Source organism: Lepisma saccharinum, chromosome 21 (genome assembly GCF_977018435.1).
Source record: "Lepisma saccharinum chromosome 21, izLepSacc3.1, whole genome shotgun sequence".
Taxonomy (NCBI): domain Eukaryota; kingdom Metazoa; phylum Arthropoda; class Insecta; order Zygentoma; family Lepismatidae; genus Lepisma; species Lepisma saccharinum.
Genome location: NC_139249.1, coordinates 6174888 through 6197400, shown reverse-complemented (window position 1 = coordinate 6197400; position 22513 = coordinate 6174888). Strand labels below are relative to the sequence as shown.

General features: G+C 38.5%; 2 protein-coding genes across 2 annotated transcripts in view; both read left to right on the top strand.

Annotated features, from left to right (window-relative positions):
* Window positions 1-7247, top strand: part of LOC146004091 (astakine-like) — a 30403-nt gene extending 23156 nt beyond the window's left edge. Inside the window, exons 2-3 of the mRNA XM_083142723.1 lie at window positions 2226-2366; window positions 6709-7247. Of these exons, the coding sequence (XP_082998849.1) occupies window positions 2231-2366; window positions 6709-6923 (351 nt within the window). The 5' untranslated portion in view covers window positions 2226-2230 and the 3' untranslated portion in view covers window positions 6924-7247. The remainder of the gene's footprint in view (window positions 1-2225; window positions 2367-6708) is intronic.
* Window positions 7248-12469: 5222 nt separating this feature from the next.
* On the top strand, window positions 12470-16520 carry LOC146004393 (astakine-like). The gene is made up of 2 exons (XM_083143207.1): window positions 12470-12659; window positions 16172-16520. Exons 1-2 carry the CDS (start codon window positions 12521-12523, stop codon window positions 16381-16383), a joined length of 351 nt encoding a protein of 116 aa, XP_082999333.1. The 5' UTR covers window positions 12470-12520; the 3' UTR covers window positions 16384-16520.
* Window positions 16521-22513: the final 5993 nt, after the last annotated feature.

Here is a 22513-nt window from a genome sequence, read left to right as displayed (position 1 = left end):
GACACATCAAAATGTCCTTGTGCATAAGGAAACCGCGAGAAAATCGGATCTTAAACAAAGGAATTTACAATTCAAATGCGCCCGACGGTCAGAGCCATCTAGCGATTCTTCGCGTAACTGTTAAAGCAACAAAGTTTTCATATTGCATAGGCATTCCACCTATCGTGAATTCTCTGCACTTGATGAGTTCATCGTCTTAGAACTTGAGTTGGGCTACTATACCCGAGCAAAACACACACGAAACTCAAGTTTCCAGAATACATTATGACAGTTCGTCATAATTCCATGTAATTTTGTTTATTCTGCACAAAAATCTGTTGAATGGCTGAAAATGTATAATCAGTTAACAAAGAAACATATCGTGATGAGTACCCATGGGACTCTTTAAAACGTCTGGGTATGTTTTTTTTAGAAGTGTTTAAAAATAATTAAAATTGAATACTATATGGATGAAACAGTTTTGATCTTCACTTAATACACTTCACAGAGTTGTTAATGTCAATATCTTGTTGCATTCACGAAAAAATGTCGTATTCCGAAAAGCAGAGTAGCTACCACGTGGCTAGAGAGGGGCCTGGCAACTGTGAATTTACTTGAAGCTTCTTGAACAGCCTACATGAAAGATTTAACTTTTAAGATTAACAAAAATAAGTATTTTAAGAAGTTAGTCAAGCGATTACTTTGAAACTAGGAACATAGAGTCCTTCCTTGGATTATTAACAGATTCCTTATTATTCTTAGAAAACAAGTCTTCTTGGCATTATGTTTTAAACATTTTATTTGTTTAAAACATGTTTTTTTCGGTTCTTGTTGAAAACAAAAAAACTTTTTTCGAAAAGAAAGCATACATTTTGTCAATCCTGCAATCAAGTGTCCGTCCATCTTTGAATTCGTGACACCTGGGTGTCGTGTTGTTCTTCAGTTTTAAATAAAAGTAGAAGATAGACTGATTGCAGGCCTAAAGCGCCCTCAGCCCCTCCCCCCTCCCCTCGCAACACACAATCGCCGTCGGATTATCAGAGAGCGGAAAAACAACAGTTTAGGAGGCTGACAAGAACATTCGTTGAAAGGTGACTTCAAGAACTCAGGATGCTTGCGTTTATTTTGTTTAGCGAATAGGTTATTTTTTGCTGAGGTTCTGTTTGGGAGAAATGTTTATGGTAATGGATGTTCGATAGGTGACAATGGGACAGATGCGGCAGATTACTTAATTTTTTCCCGGTAATTTGAATCCAGATGAGGCTGGGGTGTGTTTGTTTGTGTGTCTAGCTTTACAAATGTCCTAGATACTTGCGAATTTTCGAAATTTAATATCTTACTTGTAGTTCTAGATTTACCACTTATTCTACTATGTTTTGAATTTCAGTCTGGTTACTTGATGTCTTGTTGGGAAGTAAGGGCTGGCCTTCATTGAAGTCACCCAAATGTCAAGCTTGCTTCTACGGAGTACAGTGGGATCCATGAGCATTACCGTGCAAATTGTCCATTACTATTTTCATTAATTTTTCTCTTGCATCCTATGTATTTTTAAGCGATGGGTTTGTATGCTGGTGCAGAAATTTTATTGAGTTTTCTTTTAATTTTTGAAGCTCTTATTGGGTCAAATAAAGTGCAAGAACATGGTGATGGACAATTTGCATGTTAATACTCATGGATACTACTGTACATCCCAGTAACTGCAATGTTGCAGGCCAACGAGGCTCTGGCGCCTCGATCTGCAACCAGTATAATTGTCTGTAGAGCTTCTGTTGTGTTGTCTACAGGCCAACATGTGGATCCCACTTTAAACTGTGGGTCCAGTCCCGATTAGCCTTACTGGGCATAAAGTGGACTTAAAACACCAAATCAATCAATCAATCAATAGGCCTACATGTGTGTGATTGTCCTTTCATCTTATCACCATTCATCCTCATCTGCGCGATTAGCCAAAGGTGGCAGAAAAGCAAAGTATAATCAATTAAATCAATCAATCAATTGATGTCTTGTTAGTTTAGAAGAATCGCGACAATGAGAACGAATGATAAAGAGATGAAATGGATGATAGGATAGAAACGAAGGCAGAATAACTAAAACAAAAGTGTAATTAAATCACATGGTACTGGCAACATTGTAATTCTAACAATGAACAACTGCTAACGTTTTTTTGTGGCCAACATTAAGCGTGACATTTAAATGTGCAAGGAATAAGTGATAATGAGGGACTGTTTTTTTAATATTTTTTTCAGCAATCATGAGAATTATAGCTGCTGCAGTGGTTGTGACCGCCTTATGCACGTTTGTAGCTTCAAGGCAGATCGACCGCCCTGTACCTTACATCATGTGCAGATCATCTGAAGACTGCAATCAAGGAGAATGCTGCGTCATTGGTTAGTAAACAATGCACTTGCCAAAGTCTTATAGTTAGGCACATTCATTTCTTTTTTACAATCGGTATCACCCCGTAAGAAATGCCGATTATTTCAAAAAGCAGTTTAAAGTGATTATGCTTGGTAAACAGTCAAGCAATTTTACAGTTTACGCGATTTTTAGTGTTTCTCGTCAATGTGGCAATTGCTTTAGAGAATTTAGAACAATTGTAATCTCCTTTGTTAGTATTTTTCGATATCTATGTAGAGTTTATTGTTTTAATTTAAAGCAAAGGCGAGCTGAACATTACTGTCTAGTTATCACATTTTTCTTTACAATTTGAATTAAAAATATGTGATGAGAACGTATTATCAAGTATCTTTTTTGTTATTGTGAATTCTCCTAACCTTTACTATTTCGAAATTATTCTTTACAGGTCAATAACAAGATTCTGATTAATTAATTTTGTGTATAAAGCTCCTTACAGTCACATCTTTCTTTTTCAAATTTCTTGGCACTTGACTGATTTCTTTACAAATTTTGCAAGCATGTAATATTTTTTCAGGACTGGAACAGCTTATATGCAGTGGCGTCCCGTGCCTTTCGCATATGAGTGTTCACAATAATGTTTTTGTACTGAATGCAGATTTACTCCTCTCTTCAATTGAAAAAGTGAGAATAACAGTTCAATTTATTTTCGACAATTTCCCCCCAAAATCACGCTATATTTGAAGTAATACAAGAAGGACCCAGGAGAAATTGTCCATCTCTCCCTTAAATTCCTCCAGGTTTAGCGATTTCTCGCTAAAGGTTGCAACTATGTAGCACAGACCTTTTCGAGTTCTCCTAGACATGTCTTGTATATGCTGCACTCTGGTGCCGAATGTAAAAAGTATTACCGCTTGCATCAGTGTTCGCACAACGAAGTGAACATCTTCGGGGTATAGTGGCCAACAGCCCCATAGCTGTCAACTCTATGCAACACGCACAGTAATTGTGTTCAACGCCCTCCGTGGAACACCGTGGGAGTCAGTGCTACCAACGTTATGAGACGTGAAAGCAGTCGTGTCAGAGTAAAAAGTGTGTGTATACTCGTACATCAAACATAGTATTTTTTCGAATAAATATACGTATGTGTGTGTGCGTTTATATGTACGTAATTTAAGACACATACATGAGTGTTTACGTGCTCATGCGAACATTATCAGGCGACTGGCCTGCTTATATGATAATGAAATCTATTGTGTATACTTAGAAGTTGTAAATAATAATGACTGGTATAAAAAATTGGAAGAGGTTACAGCAAGTCTACTAACTTAATTCAAGATGGTGTTCTTCAGTTGGAAAATATTGTGCACTGGTTTTACAAGTTAATATTCTCAGTTCGATTATGTATTGGTTTATGGGGAGAAAACACCTGACATTCGGGCGTGAGTAATGCATGTGAACTCCAATAATACAGTAAAATCAGATACTGTTCTTTATACTGAGGTTGCATAACTTCTTGCATCTTCTAGGACTTAACAGGTACAGCATACCAGCCTGTAGGTCGCTGGTTCCTGCAGGGGAAGACTGCAGACCAAGAAATGAGCCATATAATGTTACGTTATATTATCCAAATGAGATCCCAGTTCAACTGATGAAAGTGTACCTTTTCCACTGTCCCTGTGAAAGCGACCTTGTTTGCGGAATACGGTCAGCAACATGTGTAACAAAGATTTACATGTAACAAAAAATAAACCGTTGATAACAATTGCCGTGCTATTAATTTGATACAATGTATTTTCTCTTGAAGTGGAATGTGTTGCATAAGGACATAGGATGGCAAGTCTTGAAGTATTTGGGGGTATATTATCCGAGCAATGAGAGTTCCTAGCTGTCATTGAGCATTTTTCAATTTTAAGTGCGTGTAGAAGGAGGATGCGTTGTTCATTGAACCAATCAAGGAAAGCCTGTTACCATAATGACGATTTGTCTTGTTTTACACTGCATTGCCAAACTTAACAGCCGCAACGGTTTAGCAATATGGGGTATCTGGGCTTGCCAACAGTCAATATCTAGTAGAGAAAGCAACTATGGACTTATTTTACTCCAATGCAGCCTATATTGCGTATTAAGTCTTGTTCATTCAGCTAACGTTTTTGATAAAGAAGCGGTGATATTCTAGTTAAAGCACACGTACAGTGGGATCCATGAGTATTACCGTGCAAATTGTTCATCACCTGCACCATCATAATAAAAATCCATCGATTAAAAACGCATAGGATGTAAGAGATAAATTAATGAAGTCATGAAAAATTTGCACGGTAATACTCATGGATCGCACTGTACCTAGTCCGCTTCTGCAATTTGGTGGCAACACGTTATAAATATAGTGAGTGATTAAGGAGAAGGAGATATAGATTGCAGAACACTTGCTACTGATTTTACCCCGTTGCATGCCATGAATTATTGCTGAAAAAGAAAATTGAGAGAGAGAGAGAGAGCGAAAGAAAGAACGAGGGAGAAATCAAGGTAGAAAATGGTTAAATCGAGAGAAAGAGAGAGAAAAAGAGAGACATAAGGTAGAAGATTTGAGTGGAGAGAGAGAGAGAGACAAAAAACAGAAAGACATAGAAATAAAGAAAGAAAGAGAGGGGGAGAGATAGACAAAAGAAGAAAGCAGAAAGACAGAAATAAAGAAAGAATGAGAGAGAGAGAGAGAGAGAGACTAAAAGCAAGACAGAAAGACATAGAAATAAAGAAAGAAAGAGAGAGAGAGGGGGAGAGAGAGGGGGGAGAGAGACAAAAAGAAAGCAGAAAGACAGAAATAAAGAAAGAATGAGAGAGAGAGAGAGAGACAAAAAGCAAGACAGAAAGACATAGAAATAAAGAAAGAAAGAGAGAGAGAGAAAGCAAGACAGAAAGAGAGAGAGAGACAAGAAAGCAAGACAGAAAGACAGAAATAAAGAAAGAATGAGAGAGAGAGAGAAAAAAAACAAGACAGAAAGACATAGAAAGAAAGAAAGAAAGAGAGAGAGGGGAGAGAGAGGCAAAAAAGAAAGCAGAAAGACAGAAATAAAGAAGGAATGAGAGAGAGAGAGAGAGAGAGAGAGAGAGAGAGAGAGAGAAAGCAAGACAGAAAGACATAGAAATAAAGAAAGAAAGAGAGAGAGAGAAAGCAAGACAGAAAGACAGAAATAAAGAAAGAATGAGAGAGAGAAAAAAAAGCAAGACAGAAAGACATAGAAATAAAGAAAGAAAGAGAGAGAGGGGGGAAGAGAGAGACAAAAAAGAAAGCAGAAGGACAGAAATAAAGAAAGAATGAGAGAGAGAGAGAGAGAAAAAAGCAAGACAGAAAGACATAGAAATAAAGAAAAGAGAGAGAGAGAGACAAAATGCAAGACAGAAAGACAGAAATAAATAAAGAGAGAGAGAGAGAGAGAGAGAGAGAAAGCAAGACACAAAGAGAGAGAGAGACAAGAAAGCAAGACACAAAGACATAGAAATAAAGAAAGAAAGAGAGAGAGAGGGGGAGAGAGGCAAAAGATGAAAGCAGAAAGACAGAAATAGAGAAAGAATGAGAGAGAGAGAGGAAAAGCAAGAAAGAAAGACATAGAAATAAAGAAAAGAGAGAGAGAGAGACAAAAAGCAAGACACAAAAGACATAGAAATAAATAAAGAAAGAGAGAGAGAGAGAGAGAGAGAAAGCAAGACAGAAAGAGAGAGAGGGACAAGAAAGCAAGACAGAAAGACATAGAAATGAAGAAAGAAAGAAAGAGAGACAAAAAAGCAAGACAGAAGTAAAATGATAGAGAAAGAGATAGAAAGGGAGAGACAAAAAGCAAGACAGAAAGAGAGAGAGACACAAAAGCAAGACAGAAAGACAGACATAATGAAAGAAAGAGAGATACTAAATGCAAAAAGAAAGAGAGAGAGGGGGACAAAAAAGCAAGACAGAGACACATAGAAATAAAGAAAAAGAGAGAAATAAAGGAGAATTATAGGGATAAAGAGAGAGAAATAAATTAAGGGAAAGGGAAGGAGTGAGTGAGAAAGAAAAAGAAATTAGAGGGATATATAAAGATAAAAAGAAAGGATGAAAAAGGAATAGAGAGAGAACGAGAGAGATAAGACAGAAGGAGAGAGAAACAAAGAAGCAAGACAGAGATAAATGAAGACAGAGAGAGATAGAGTCGTTGAACGACAGATTGGTCTGGCAATGCATTACAGCGAAAAGCAAAATTAGTCAACGTACCTCAGAATGACGGAAGAAAAACCCTTCAATTTAGGAAAGCACCACCGACATTACTGGAAATGGCATAGATGTGATTCCATTTTTTTTCTTGTATGAATCTAAGAGGCTTTTTTCTGCTTTTTCAGGAATGGAGCGCTACAGCATTCCAAGGTGCAAACCGCATGTTCCCGCCACCAACAGTTGTAGACCACAAAGCGAGCCGCGGAATATGACCGTGTATTACCCGAACAACCCCGATGGAGTGGAGCTGACCAACGTGTACGTCCTCTACTGCCCTTGTTCTGGAGACCTAGTGTGTGGAACTAAAACAGCGACATGTGTAACAGACTCGAGCATGTGAAAATAAAGTTGCTGCTAATAATACTCTCAGACTTTTATGTTCTAAGCTCAAATATTCGTCGACATAAGTTCAAATATTATGCATATTTGTGTGTATATATAACAGTTGGGCTGAAAAGTTCGTAGGCTAACATAGTAAAAAATATTTTTTTGACAAAATTCGATTTTATTATTCAATATAGTTGCCTTCGAGGGCGATACAACGATTATAGCGGTCATACAATTTTTCGATGCCATTTTTATAGTACGATTTCTCTTTAGCCTCAAAATAGGCCTCAGTTTCGGCGATTACCTCTTCATCAGTGCTAAATTTCTTTCCAGCGAGCATTCTTTTAAGGTCTGCAAACAGGAAAAAGTCACTGGGGGCCAGATCTGGAGAATATGGTGGATGGGGAAGCAATTCTTAGTCTAATTCATATAATTTTGCCATCGTTTTCATTGATTTGTGACACGGTGCACTGTCTTGATGAAACAGCACGCGTGGCACCCATTTTGCACACAGCTTTCGCATGTTCAAATATTCATGCACAATATGTCCAACACGTTCCTTTGATATTTTTAAAGTCTCAGCTATCTCGATCAACTTCACTTTACGATAATTTAAAATTATTTTGTGGACTTTTTTGATGTTTTCGTCGGTAACAGCCTCTTTGGGGCGTCCACTGGGTGCATCGCCTTCGATGCTCATTTCGCCTCGTTTAAATTTAGCAAACCACTTCTCAACGGTTGATTTTCCTGGTGCAGAGTCCGAATAATGTTTATCAAGCCAAGCCTTAGCTTCAACAGTATTTTTTTTTGCCAAAAAGCAATGCTTTATTAACACACGAAATTCTTTTTTATCCATTTTTTCACAATAACAAAAGCTGCTTCACTCACAATGCTATATCTCACGAACTAATTATCCGGCAGCTGTGAAATTTATACACGTATCTTTTGAAGGTTAGTACTAAGTAAAAATCACATGGATTTAATTCTAGTAACGCCATCTATGAGTCAGCCTACGAACTTTTCAGCCCAACTGTTATACACACATGTTATGCATATAGTTCATACCAAACGTCAATAATATATAGTCGTCCATAAACGAAGCCATCTTTATCTTATGGAGGTTATAATGAATACTAAATGTTTCCCCCCGATTAGACCATCCATTGCTTAGTTATAACAACAGACATGATAGCTCAATATACATACAATTATCAGCTATGATCAATTGATATTATACGTAGATGTGTAATGACCATGAATGGGCCACTTTGCGCAATACTGCTGTATTTTTTAATGTTTTACATGAAGTACAGTGGGATCCATAAGTATTACCGGGCAAATTGTCCATCACCACATTTACTCCCTTTGTTTTACGCAATGAGAGCTTCAAGAACTGACACAAAACACCAAACAATCTGCTTACAACCTCTGAACCAGTAGACGTAAAAATACACTCCTTAAGAATACGTAGGAGCAGGGTGCGAAATCATTGAAAACTGGTGTTGGGGGGGAGAAAGATCTTCATCTACAACCCCCCACAAACATATGTGTAAATTATACGATAGATATTTGTAATGTTATTAAAAGTAAAAATAAATTACTCAATTAAAAATATATTATTATTATTACTATTATTATTAATTATACATGAAGGAAATTAATTTGTTAGTTTTATACATATCGGATATTGCAAAGCAGCTAATACATTCCTTTACTAACTGGTTAAAGATGTTAATAAATTATGAAATAGTTCAAGTGGTTTTATTATGTGTGAGTTTTTGTTCATTTTGTGCTTTATGATAAATCAATTAGATTTCATAGTTATTATTTTCTTGCATTCTTGTTTTACTTTTACTGTGCGTAATGATGTAGATTTGTTAATGACCTCTTGAGAGAGAGAAAGCATTCAACACTCACAACTACACTAATTTGTGTGTGTTTTCGATATTATTCTTAGTAAAGTATATTTGAAATTATAAATAATTGCTTATCTTTTGTTTGTTATAACAAAAACTCTCCCCCAGGAAATTTTTGTTGGGGGGATTTTTGAGGCCAAGATTGTTGGTGGGGGGGATTTCGTACCCTCTAGGATGAAGATAAAAACCAACGAAAATAGAGTCATGGACAATTTGCTGAGCAATACTTATGGATCCCACTGTACGTCTTCCATTTGTAGTACAATCAACGAATTTAATTGCACGGTGTAATTTATACGGCTCAATTTTGGTGACTCATTTTAAGGTTTGGTAAAATTAAAAAAGTATACCTTCACTGCGAAGAATTAAAGACTACTTACATGAAGGAACATAAAATTATACTTTAAAAAACAGTTGAATAATGGATGTAAAATTGCACCTTGGACAACAATGCTGTATAAAGAAGGAAATTGCAGCACTACAAAGTTAGGAGAGTGTATTTTACTTGAACTTTTGTCTGATACACATATTCCCTTTCCGCAGTTATACCAGCTAACATATTTACTGTGTTTCGCTACGTGAATATATCTATTGATATGTTAACTATAAATTAATTATATGTGCTTACATAAGATATCTATTGTCTATGCCTTGTAATCAAGGGTCCCGGGTTCGATACCCGGTGGAGGCACATAGTGGTTTGAATTCAACTTTAAACTGTAGGTCCAGTCCCGATTAGCCTTACTGTGTATAAAGTGGACTTAAAACGCCAAATCAATTAATCAATCAATCTATTGTCTATTTTTCTTTACAATTAAGTTAAACAACACAGCAAAGCATAGGAACTTATGGAGAAAGACCCTTTTTAATACAAACGGGCCTCACTGTATTTATATTCATAATAACTTTCTCAGCTAACTAGTCGAACATTTTTTTTAATGCTTTTAAACTGAACAAAGTCACCATTGTTTAAATTTACGATACTTTAATTATGATAATTTAATAGTAGAACTAAAGTATGACAATAACAATAACAACAACAACAATAACATTATCATAGTAGATAAAGACTTCATTGAAATATTAACATTCTTTCCCCCTAGTTCAGAATTTTCCTATGGTGACTAACATTTCTCCCCTAATGGCAACACTGTTATATCAGAATACAGTGAACATCAAAATACCATTATGGATGACTGCACTTAACGATAGAGGGGGCGCTTGCTGTCTGTATCTGGAAGGTCATAGGAAAGGACCTACTAGATACATCAGGAAAACGTCAGCAGATATCTTAATGTCCTACATTTCTGATATCGAGTACAGGATATTACGAACTTAGGACGCAGACAAAACCTTCGAGTTTGACAGACAAACTATTAGTTTCTTTCAGTCTGACAGTTTCAACGACTACTGGTATGTTTAACTTAGTGAATCGCGGTGTAGGATTTAGTTTCTATGCATGATTCTTTAAACAGCATTCTTGTCCCAGGTGCAGTGTTAGATTGTATTTTCATAGAATTTTCTATCACTTCCTGTGATGTGATTAGTTTTACATTGTGAGTGAAAATTTTTCGAATTAATTTTTAAAAAATGTTAAAATAGAGCATCTAAATTGAGCTGTATAAATTACACAGTAGTACTAAATTCGTTAACTAGTTTTATTCAGAGTTCGAATTTAGCAAAAGGCAGAAGGTGAGGGTAAAGGGGATTCGGAAATCTCTTTTTCCGCATGTTTGACAGGTCTCAGGAAGTTTATGAAAATCCATTTTGCTGAACCTTGATAGAATATACGAAAGGAGTGTCTATTATCACACAACACGATTCCAAATTCGTGTTCTGACGTCAGACGCGGAATGCCTACGTTGTTATGTCAGGTCTTATCTGTTAGGTTTGGTTTTCTCAGTGTAAATGCACTGTAAATGTGTTATTTATGTTAAGAGAACTAAGGTTGGAATCGCGTTGTGCGATAAGGGAGACCCATAGGAAAGAATCGAACACAATGTTGCCAGCAGCTGCAAACAAAATGTGCAACTGCTCTCAATTGTTATTTTCTATTGTGTTCTGCGATCAGCGATGCCAAAATGATCCGGCGCTGTCACATTTATGCAGTGCAAAGTGTTCACAAGACACAGTACACAGAGAAAGTAGAGGCGTAATATTTAACATTTTTGGAGATTTTGACAGCGAAGTAGAGGAGGGAAATATCGCAACACCAGCAGTGACGACCGCCTGGGACCTCGCACTTGAAGGGGCCTCGCGTTCCATGAAAACCTCAAATCAGGGGCGTAACATACAGGTGGGCGGGCCCTAAGCCCAAGGGGGCCTGAAGCGTGTCCTCCCGTTTCGCCTTATTGCGTTTTCACCTCCCCAAATAGAATTTCGGGTGATTTATGTGACACTAACTTTCTAAGGCAAAACGGGACATCCCATTTCGCCTTATCCTGCTTCGCCTTATACACAAGAAATTTCCCACCTGGGAATGTTATCGACTTGAAGGGTAATTCATAATGGGAGCGCGGAACTTTTGATGTTGATTGTTCTATCGGTTAGGTTACGTTAGGTTAATAATACATTAATAATAATGACCTTTCATGTCGATAATATTTCCTGGTGGGAATTTTTTTGTGTGTAAGGCGAAACAGGATAAGGCGAAATGGGATTTCCCGTTTCGCCTTATAAAGTTAGTGTTACATAAATCACGCGAAATTTGTATTGGGGGAGGTGAGAACGCAATAAGGCGAAACGGGCCGTAATCGCCCAAAGAAGTAAAAATTGTCGTATTTCTCATGTTAAACATTTACACAAAGATTCACGATGACTTGCTTGGTCATTTTTACCCATTTATTATTTTATTGAATAAGAAGCAATTTGTCCTGTCTTTTCGTTCTCTTCACCTTGCATTCCAGATTTTAATGTTAAAAACAAGGCACCTCCAACTGCCACGAAGCAAGTATGAGGAATTTAAATGCTTGCGTTGTTTTCAACCCAAGGAGGGCGTGGATAATATTAACAGTTTTTCCTTACTTTCTACAGCTCCCGGAAAACAGAGAAATACATTTTTACGGTGAATAAAATTATTAAACATCATTTTCGTCAGTAATTTATTATAATTTAAATATGATATTTTGCTGACATATCTCTAAAGATTTTGTTCGATTCACCTTGAGGTTTCAAATTTAAGGCCTCGCATTCTAATCTCGTCCAGGGCCTCGCGATATGTTGCTACGCCACTGAACACGAGAGCACTCGGGCACAAACGAAGGGAACATTTTCGTCTGAGGAGGCACAGATAGGCTAATCGGAACTGGACGCACAGTTTAAGGTGGACTCCGTGCTTCCACTGTGCATCGAATCTGGGATCCGCAAAGACGACGTTACACTACGCCATCAGGAAGGCCCCGTATGTAAATAGAGATTGTTACATAATTTAATAGCAATACGGGCGTCTTAAATCTCACAAAATTACTGAACGAAAGGACAAGTATTGAAGGAAAGCATTTATAGCCCGTATGGAAGTGAACTCTTGTTGAGAAAGTTAAACCCACGCAGGCGGGAACAGCAGCTTATGTGGGTAGATGTTTCAAGGAACACACAATAAAATCTCTAGGTGATATTTCGACGCTACAAGTAGTACCTGTTGGCGCCTTGAGTTCCTGCCATTATCAGTTCTTAAAGGTTTTTCTTCGCAGGAGAAATGGCGCCTCAAATAGCAGCGATTGTGGTTGCTTTGCTCGTTGTGGGTTTTACAGTTCAGGACCAGTCCATGGAGCTGCCACCTGAAGTCAAATGCAAGTCAATTGATGATTGTGCGGAAGGTGAATGCTGTGTCATCGGTAAGTAATCGAAACGAACAATCAGTGTAGTGTTGCAAACTTCGCTCTTTTGGGTCCACATCTTGTACTTTTATACAGGGTGGCGCACGAAAAAGTAGCCCGGGTCAGCAGCATATACTTTTTCCTGCAGCACCCAGTGCTTTGACTTTGCTCAAGCCACTTCCAGCCATAGGCGTAGCTAGAACTTTATATTTGGGTGTGCACAAAGGAAAAAATGAGGTCTTGTAGCTCTTTAATAGCATACTTTGCAACACAATCACTTGGCTCTTTAACTGCACTGATGTTTGTAAAGGAATATAAATTCACTAAATGACAGTGTTGAAAATTTCTGAATGTATGTAGTAGAAAAAATCAAATTGCATAGAAATTACACCCACACAAAATGTTCATAAATGTTACAAACAAATACATCAGAATACACGTCATCTATAACAAGAGACGTCTGTCAAAAGGTACAATGTTCTTAAACTCATCAATAAGTTCATTTACATCAATAGACTAAGCTTTTTCCTGTTCCACAAATAGCAAGAGCAGGGCTTCCAATCTATCCTGCTTCTGAGTTGATCTTAATTTAGTTTTAACTTGGGTAAGCTTGGAGGAAGCTCTCTCACACGTGCAGCTTGTGACAGGTATAGAAGAAAGACGCTGCAGTACAGAGTAGAATACAGTAAATATCTTCTTTCTCCAATGACATAAAAAAATCGAAAATCTATAGACACTCGTTTCATCAGCGATAATGCACACGTTTGTACCAAGTAATGACATTTTCAACTTCTTATAAACTGCCGCTTATTTTCTCTCTAATTTGAAATATCTGTCTTTAATTCTCTTTGATAAACCAGCCCATTAGGGTGTGCCTAGGCACACCCGGCACACCCCGTAGCTACGCCTATGCTTCCAGCTACAGTAGACTCGCGATTATCCGAGCTAATTGGGACCGAGATTACCTCGGATACGGAAAAACTCGGATAATACGGAGATAATGTGCTAATAGGTCGTAAATGACGAAACAACACTTAAAACTGTATAGTAATTATTTATTACTAATACAACATAAATGAGAAGATTACTTTTTCGCTTAGAATAGGCCTACACAGACTTAAACACCACCGAAACAATCGGATACACCGACAATGTAATTAACACGTGCAGCGCGGACGGTGACTTGACTCCTTAAACAAACAGGGGGTGCGTTATGAAGCGCGATGTTTTCCAACCACTCCCTCGGTTAACCCGGAGCCTCGGTTAATCGCGAGTCTACTGTATGTACTTCTATTATGGACCGCAGTGCGCGCGGAACCGTCAATTTGTTTATATCACTTTCATTTGTGGCAGTTTGATGGAAATCACGTATATTATTGCCACTAAAGGTCAATGACGTAATAACGAAGCCTAGGTGCGACCTCGCACCCTTCAGATAGCGCAGTTTGGATTCTGACACAACACTTTGTTAAAGTGTCCGATCAACCACAATATGGAGGAGAAGGCTAAGTACATTCCAATCTGTTTTTAAGTTCCAAACTTGCACTCGCTCACATAATTATATCTATTTCATGAACTTTCTCTTCCATACTACACGTGGAGGAGTGATTTAACAGTGAATCATTGTCATTTTGATTATCTTTAAAGAGGAAACATACTAATTCAGTTATTTATTAGTTCGTTGAATGAATATCCATCAAACTGGCTAAGTGATAAGAGAAATGCTTTTCTTTCAGCGAGTTTTATAACAAACTAGATTTATGTAGTCTTGAGGTGCTTGCACATTATGTAAATAAACTCGCATCAACTGAACCAGTGTTATATATGTAGGCTGAGGCAGTCAAACGGGAAGTTTTAGAAATAGAGAAAGCAAATATTAGTTAATTTTTGAACATTAATGTACTGTACATGAGTTGAAATTACTAGTGTGAAAATGTTCATTTTTTTAATATGGTGTCAGTAAGATGGCGTCCTTTTTTTGCACACATTGTCGGAGTCTCAGAGTAAATCCGCCCATGACGTTATGCTGCCTGTCCTCGATGACTATGACCCAGATGAAGAAGCACTCTTCCAGCAAGATGGTGCAACTTGCTATACTGCCAGAGTGTCTATGGATGTGCTTAGACTCGCATTTTCATGGTCGTCTCATCAGCACATTCTGCGATATTCCGTGGCCTACCCGTTCACCCGATTTACGGGCTCCTGACTTTTTCCTTTGGGGTTACCTCAAATCCAAAGTATTCAAGGACAAGCCTCCCAAGAACCAGGGATGATTTGAAGGAGCGAATTCGGCAAGAGATCCACAACATTCCGTTGGAGATGCTACGAAGCGTCATGGGCGGATTTACTCTGAGACTCCGACAATGTGTGCAAAACTAGGGACATCTTACTGACACCATATTTAAAAAAATGAACATTTTTCAGGTACACTAGTAATTTTCACTCATGTACAGTACATTCATGTTCAAAAAATAAATAACATTTGCCCTCTCTATTTTTTTTTGTGAATTCTATAAATCTTCCCGTTTGACTGCCCCACCCTATATTATACATTCGTATAGCTTAGCTGCCTCATAGCAAATAAGTAGACCTTTATGGCGTGAATGTTCCACTGCGCTCACTTCAAGGTTCGTATGCATTAAAGAAGCCAGTTTAACGTGCATACTATGTACTACAGGGCGTCCTTAAACATGGGAACACACACTTAAAACAAATACGGACGGCGAGACACGAATAAAACACACATATGCATGATACAGGGAAGAGGGGGAAACCGGATAGCATATGTGACCAACATGACCAAATTTTTCACCTAAGTATATCACCATGGCAAATGCAATACACATAGAAGTTTTGTATGGCTACAATTTTAATTGGGATAATGCACCATAGTGAGGAAATGGGGAGCTACGAAATGACCGGTCATGAAAACCTATAATAACGACTGGGGTTCGTCGTGCTGACCACACGTCACCCCGTAACTTGTTGGATAATGTCCAACTTGGAGTGAGTGAGTGACTAGGATCACGTGGGAGTGAGGGCGGCAGTCGGTAGGTATGTCCGAGCGCTCAATAGGCTGTTGCGCCACGCGTTATACAACACCATCTGGAGCAGTTTAAATGGGAAGTGTTTCATCACCCTGCGTATAGCCCCGACTTAGCGCCGAGTGATTTTCATATCGTCCCTGCATTGAATAACTGGCTAGGACGCCAAAGCTTCCACAACAATGAGGAGCTTCAAAACAACGTTCAGGCCCATCTCCCATCACTGGCGGCAACGTTCTTCGCAGAGGGGATCGGAAAGCTTATCCCACGATATGACAAATGCCTGTATCACAACGACGATTATGTCGAAACGTAACCAGGTATGTACATAACTTTTGGTAATAAATTCATTTTTTTACTTACACTTGTCTTATGTTTATGGTCCATCGGAGGTTGAAAAAGAAATGGCCCTCGTATATAAAATAAACAAAAGAAGCATGTATCTTGCGTCTGCAGAAAGATTAACTGCTTCATTTTTCTTTTCAGGAATGTCCAGGTACAGCGAGGCAGTATGTAGGTCGTATGTTCCTGCAGGTGGAAAGTGCAGACCAATGAACCAGCCTCAAAACATGACAGTGGCGTACCCCAACACCCCTGGATTCAACCTAACCAACGTGTACGTCCTCTACTGCCCTTGTAAAGACGAACTAGTTTGCAGGTTGGACTCTTCCGAGTGTGCAGAAGATATGTTCGTGTAGAAATAAAGTATTTGGTGAAGCCTCTTTCACTTTAATTGGAACATGGCTGTTCCACACGACAAAGGGCCATTTCCACAGATTCTGTCTTTGTAGAAACAAATGGTGGAACATTTTGTTGCTGGAATCATTTTTCATAAACGGAGTTTATGTAGGAAGACTGTTCAATAAAGAATTACCATTCATTTATTTTACAACAATCATCCCCACAATTTTGATGGTCCTTTTCAAAGATGCGGGGATGCACTTGTCCCAGTGTTTTTCCCAGTCTTCAAAGACATGCTGGTAGCCGTTTTTGATAGGTCCTTCAGAATCGCCTTCTACTAGCTGTGCTATACGGAAGAAAAATCTCTCCATAGGCCTCAGTTGACGATTTGTTCAGACGAAAGCAAAATTATAACGCAGCCATGGACGTTCCGCGGGATTCTTTCTAGGCAAAGGCAATTTTTCCAGGGGGGGTGCAAAGGAGGCACATTTTCCCCCCAATAGTGATGACCCCTCAAAAAACACTGTTTCAGCCTGAAATTATCATGTTCCCTCAACATACTTGTAATAATTAACATAAATTACTGTGATTGACGTGAAATTATGTGTGAAATATATAATTTCTAAATGGACATTAATTTTCCAGGGGTGAGGATCGTGGTCCCCTTGCCCCTCTTCCAGACGTCCAAGAACGCAGCAGCGTATTGTTCGTCCAGCGCGTTGCCTCCATTATTGCCGTGGGCGGAACTGAACGTCTCAGCCTGTCACAGGCGCACAACCGAAGTCAAAACAATGAAACTAGAAGCACGTGTACATTAAGCTAACAATATAACATAAAATTAAAATTTAGCGCGAGAAATCATGTGAATAAAAAAAAAAGAACAACCCACGTATGAAACACAACAGGATCTGTGAAAAATGTATGTGGTCCCACATGTTTGGCCATTTGAACACTATATTTCAATAGCAAAATTAATTAATTAATTTTGAAGATGTTGAAGCACTAAATTAAAATATCAAAAAGTCGTTCTTTATAAACATCCATTTTTAGAGTTCAGGTAAAATTTGAAAATTTTCTATGTACTAGGAGTCGAGAAAATCGTGACCAAATTTGCTCCATAAGGTTACACAGGATTCTCAAGTCTTCGTCCAGGTTGGATATCACCTTAGGAAACCCATGGTGATAGTCGTTAGAGCAAAAAATGCTTTAGCATCCAGAAACACAGTAGCCAGACTCAATAGCGGAGTGGTTAGAGTAAGGGCTATTGAGCCAGGAGACGCAGGTTCAAATCCCAGTCAGGCATGGATGCCCATAAACAGTTTCTACAGTGCTCCACAAAACTTAAGGAACACCAAGGGAAGAGAAGGAAACAAACACAAAAACAGGGTTCACCCTGTGTACCATTATGCAATGTTGCTGGTCATTTTCGTTGCATGTTGCATCTGTACCTTATTGGTGTTCATAAGCCTTGAACAGGTCCGGTGAGCATGCAGGCCACTCAATACGGGTGATGTCTTCTGTTTCCAGGAATTCCGACACAGTACGTGCGCGGTGCGGGCGAGCATTTTCATCTAAAATGAGGAACTCTGGACCAAATGCTTCACGGAAATTGCGAACTTATGAACGCATTTTTTTTCTCTATTTCGGACAGTGGCGACTCGTGACTTTTTCGGAGTGTAGGAAGAATTTATGGTAAACCGAGGAAGGCTTGAAAAATGCGTTCAATTACATTCACACGTATCGCTTCTATCCTTTGCATTTAGAATGTTAGCTGCAGGCCTATGCTCAAGGTAGGGAAAGGGGCCCTTGCTCCTCACTTTGTACTACGAAATATTTAAATGTGAACCTATAAACATCGACGAAAATAACATTAACGATATTTCAGATTTTTCAAGAATTTCAATTTTCTTCTCCCTCCCTGTCGTCGAGTGGATTCACGATAACAAAAAGTGCTGCTTAAACTTCCAAATTATGCTAAATGTTTCTAAATTGTGCTAGGATTTATTATTAATGACTTTTTTCGGATAATTGTAATTCTGCATCTACTTTTCTAGAGTTTTGAACTTGCGTTACTTATTCTTAACAGTTATGTAATAGTATAAATTTTCCCCAAAATTGTTTAAAATTATGCAACAAACAACATGGGTTCAACATAGAACTTAAAAGAGAAAATTGTTTACCTCCAAATTTCCACCGAATTTCCTACCACAAAATCTCCTGACAAACTAAATCGGGCAGGATGAAGAAAATATAGAAGATGGATCGTGGCATGTTTGTACAAAGGCTTGCCGCTGGATCGGCATACTCCCTTTCGTTTGAAACATGTCCGCTGGTGAAGTAGAAATAAGATTTGGACATAATATTATTTCTATTTCTGAAAACATATTCCATTGAATTCGATTTTTCCTCTCCCATGGACTGGCGTTTGCAGATTTTACCATTATGTGAAAAGCAGGGTGATAAGTGCCAACAATATCAAACTGTGCTTGGTTTAGTACCATTTTGCTGGGATTGGCAACGCTGATTGAGGAACAACTTGCTGGTTTCTCAGTCCTCGCCGATCTTCGCAACCTCGACGCCCTTCCCTTCACTGCCCCTTCCACCCCTCACCCATCTGTTTGTAGGATGACCGCCGTGGTTTCTCAGCGAGCGGCAGAAAGCCTGTGGCCAAGTCAACTCTTGACAGTAGCTAATCTAGTCAATTGTACGTACATTGCGCTCATAATTTTATAACGCATTAAACTCCTAAAAAGTAGAGAACTCGAAATAAGTACAAATGAACTGTAGGAAGTTCCTCACTTCCTACATGGAGAAATCGCCCCTGCTTTCGGAGGGGCTGAAGTTTTATCAGCCCCCCTCTGCTTACGCCAGTGTAACGTGGCAAAGCTTAAATAAACTTGGGACGATGATGTGCATATTTTATTGTAATGTTATTCTCAAGATTTACAATATTCTCTAAGACTCTACTTCCTCTCATAATCCCTTGGTGTTCCTTAAGTTTTGTGGAGCAATGTAGTTCAGACTTCATTTTCATCGTCGCTATTAAACAGAGAGGTAAAAAAGCGACGTAAAATAGTAAAAAATGTACATTTGTAATTTTGTTATTTTACGTCTCCTTTCCGCCACTTTTGGCTAATCGTGACGATGTGCACGAGTGATGGCTCGATGAAACTGATGAAGGGACACTCACAAACATTTTGATTGATTGATTGATTTGGTGTTTAAGTCCACTTTATGCACACAGAGGCTACTGGGACTAGAGTTTAAAGTGGTATCCGAACCACTGTGCAATGTGGCTCTACATGGTATCGAACCTGGGACCCCTTGATCAGACGGCTACGCTAAGGGTCGGATTAAGACGAAATTGGGCCTGATGCTTCAGTGAACAATAACACAACGACGTTATAGTTACGTCACAGCGCAAATAATAATAGCAACTGTCAGTGGGGGCGATTGGGTTCCAAAACCGGGGGGCAAAGAGCAAAACTGGGGGGCAAAACAGTATATTTCCCTTTGTATATAAGGTATAGCATAGTGCGGGGGCAAAAGTGGCGAAAATTTGGGGGGCAACTGCCCCCCCTCGCCCCTCCATAATCGTCGCCACTGGTAACTGTATAATAAGTAACGCCGTGTATAAGCGTCCGAAATTGGGGCTCCAAATTTCATGCTAAGATTTATTTTCAGGTTAATATAGGAAAAGAAAACTGTTCAGCTTTCGGAAAATTCTTGTCTGTTTTCATCTGGGCCTATTTCGGGAATGACCTAATGCTGCAGCATCAATAGCACCCACCTTAATCCGGCACTGGCTACGATAGTAATAACAAAGTATGTTCTTTGTGTACCTAGTGGTTCTTTTCGTAAGAAAGAACTGTTCTGAAGATGAAAAACTGAGTAGAAATGTGTGTTAAGGCTATATACTATGCCTTGGCAATATTGTTACCCTTATTTTCAATTTGTCATTTTTTTCCGTATTTTCATATTGACATTCTGGCAACACTGCTTGGAGGGACGCGTGGTCTGTGTAGAAAGAAGCTTACAGTACAACATACATGTCTTTGCCGTTGCGTAGATACCAATTTTCGTTTCGTCTCCCTCTCTCTTAGCATTCACGTGTTCTACCATGCTCGCCAACCTTCGCTATTGTTGCCATATTGTCATTCCATTCCTGGACACACAAACATAATTGAAAACAATTGAATAGAGCTCCAGCACGCGGTTCACACCGTTCGGCAGGGACGGTAATGTGGCAATATAGCACGGTGTAGTGGTTGCTTCTTTTATGCAGTGCATGTTCATTGGCTAGCTAGTAACTAGTGTTGTCAACTGTAATAATGAAGCACTATTTCTGTCACGGAAGGAGAAAGGCAGGTAAAGTGACGGTGAGTTTTGTTGGATTGGAAGCACCATATTTTTATTTTATACTAAGTATTTGACCGGTTTGACGTTGTGTGCGGGTGCTTCTGAACTGTAGACAATTTACCGAACCCATAGCTGTGTTCAATGTTATCTACTGATTATAATCAGGGCTAGGATTTATAGGTAAATACATACTTTTAGTTTGACGAAATATCGCTGAAATTTTGTGATATCTTTGCGAATAGTAATGTTTGTAGTGATTTAAGTTCATTTTATTGTCAATATTTTTCCATATTTCTAACTTTAATAAATACTTACTTTTACATATTTAAGGAAAATATACTTAATTTTACATATTTCAACAGGTTTAATTCACAAATTGTTCATATTTCATAATTGTGGAATTGTTCAAAATAAATAAATTATGTGGCTCCAACAGCATTTCAACTTTTGGCTCCGGCACGTGTTCTTGTAGAAATTGCATAGAGGAGGCTGTCATTTTTGCTGCTTAATGCGATGCATATTGTTTTCTGTGTTAAAATTGCCATGCTTTGATAGGTGACCAAGTTCATAGCAGGGCCGGCGGAAGGGGAGGGCGAACCGTGCCAGCGCCCAGAGCGGCAAAATTTGAAGAGAAAAAAAAATAAGCCTATTGAAAACTGTGGTTGAGCGAGATATTCTTTTGCGCTTAATAGTATTGAAATACTATTAGCCCAGCTCGAAATCTTCGCGCAAGTGAATATATAGCATGCAAAACGACGTACTGAATGTTGCCTACCGCTTCGTATAGACAAAATATTAATGATAAAAGCCAATAAATATTAATTATTTTAGGTTCAAGTTTCGGTTGTTTAATTCTGAATTTATCATGGTGGACAGGTATTTTAAAATGGTTGGATTTCTAATGATGTCAGTTACCACATACTTTAGTGTCTCGGTGATTACTTACTGCACTTTTTTGTCGTCTTTGATACGGACTACTGCTGCTATCTACATCACGTGCGTGGAATGAGAATCGAAAATGTGTTATGGTGATCGAAGTGATGTCTGTGTGTTACCTTAACTTGAAGCAGCCCAGCCTGAAGGCTTTACTCAACGGGTCTCACTTATTGCACAACACTTTAGCAACCTTGTGTTCTGACGTCACGGGAGATAGCTTTTTAATTTTAGGCTAAATGCCTACATTGTTAGGTTAGGCTAGCTAGGTTTAGTTCTGTTACGTACCCAATAGGACCAAGTAATGTGAATAGTTTGCCAAAAACGAATAGAGATGGCAGCACCAGGCGTGCAAGGTTAAGAATTGGCATAATATATGTGAATAACTTTATAAATGAGAACAAAGCAAATTGGAAAGATGAAAAACAATAGAATATATTATAAGAAGACAAAAAATAAATATGAAAGAAGTAAATTAATATATATATCTTATAAATCAAATCAATGATCACATGTAAGTTAATATGAAAATTAAGGAAGTCAAAGCACTGATACAAGTTTGTGTCTTCGAACAGATATTGCATCTGTATGATTGATTTACCATTCCTATAGGGGAAATTTTGTTTACATCAGTGGCGAGCGCGTTCTGATCGACGCCCCACAGCACTTTTTGGTTGCGCAGTTTAACTGTAGCACCTACTTGGATGCGCATGTCAATCGGCTGCACCAAGTATACACTCTGTTGTACCTAGTTAGTGGTGGCGCGTTCCAATTGCAGCCCCAAGGGAGGATATTAGTATTATTCCCAAAGCTTGGAGGAAAAAGTTGGAAAAGGATAAAGGAATTCGGTAAGTA

Coding starts and splice junctions, on each gene's coding strand:
- LOC146004393 (XM_083143207.1), top strand. CDS start 12,521: ATGGCGCCTCAAATAGCAGCGATTGTGGTTGCTTTGCTCGTTGTGGGT. Junction 12,660..16,171: donor AGGTGAATGCTGTGTCATCG/GTAAGTAATCGA, acceptor TTTTCTTTTCAG/GAATGTCCAGGTACAGCGAG.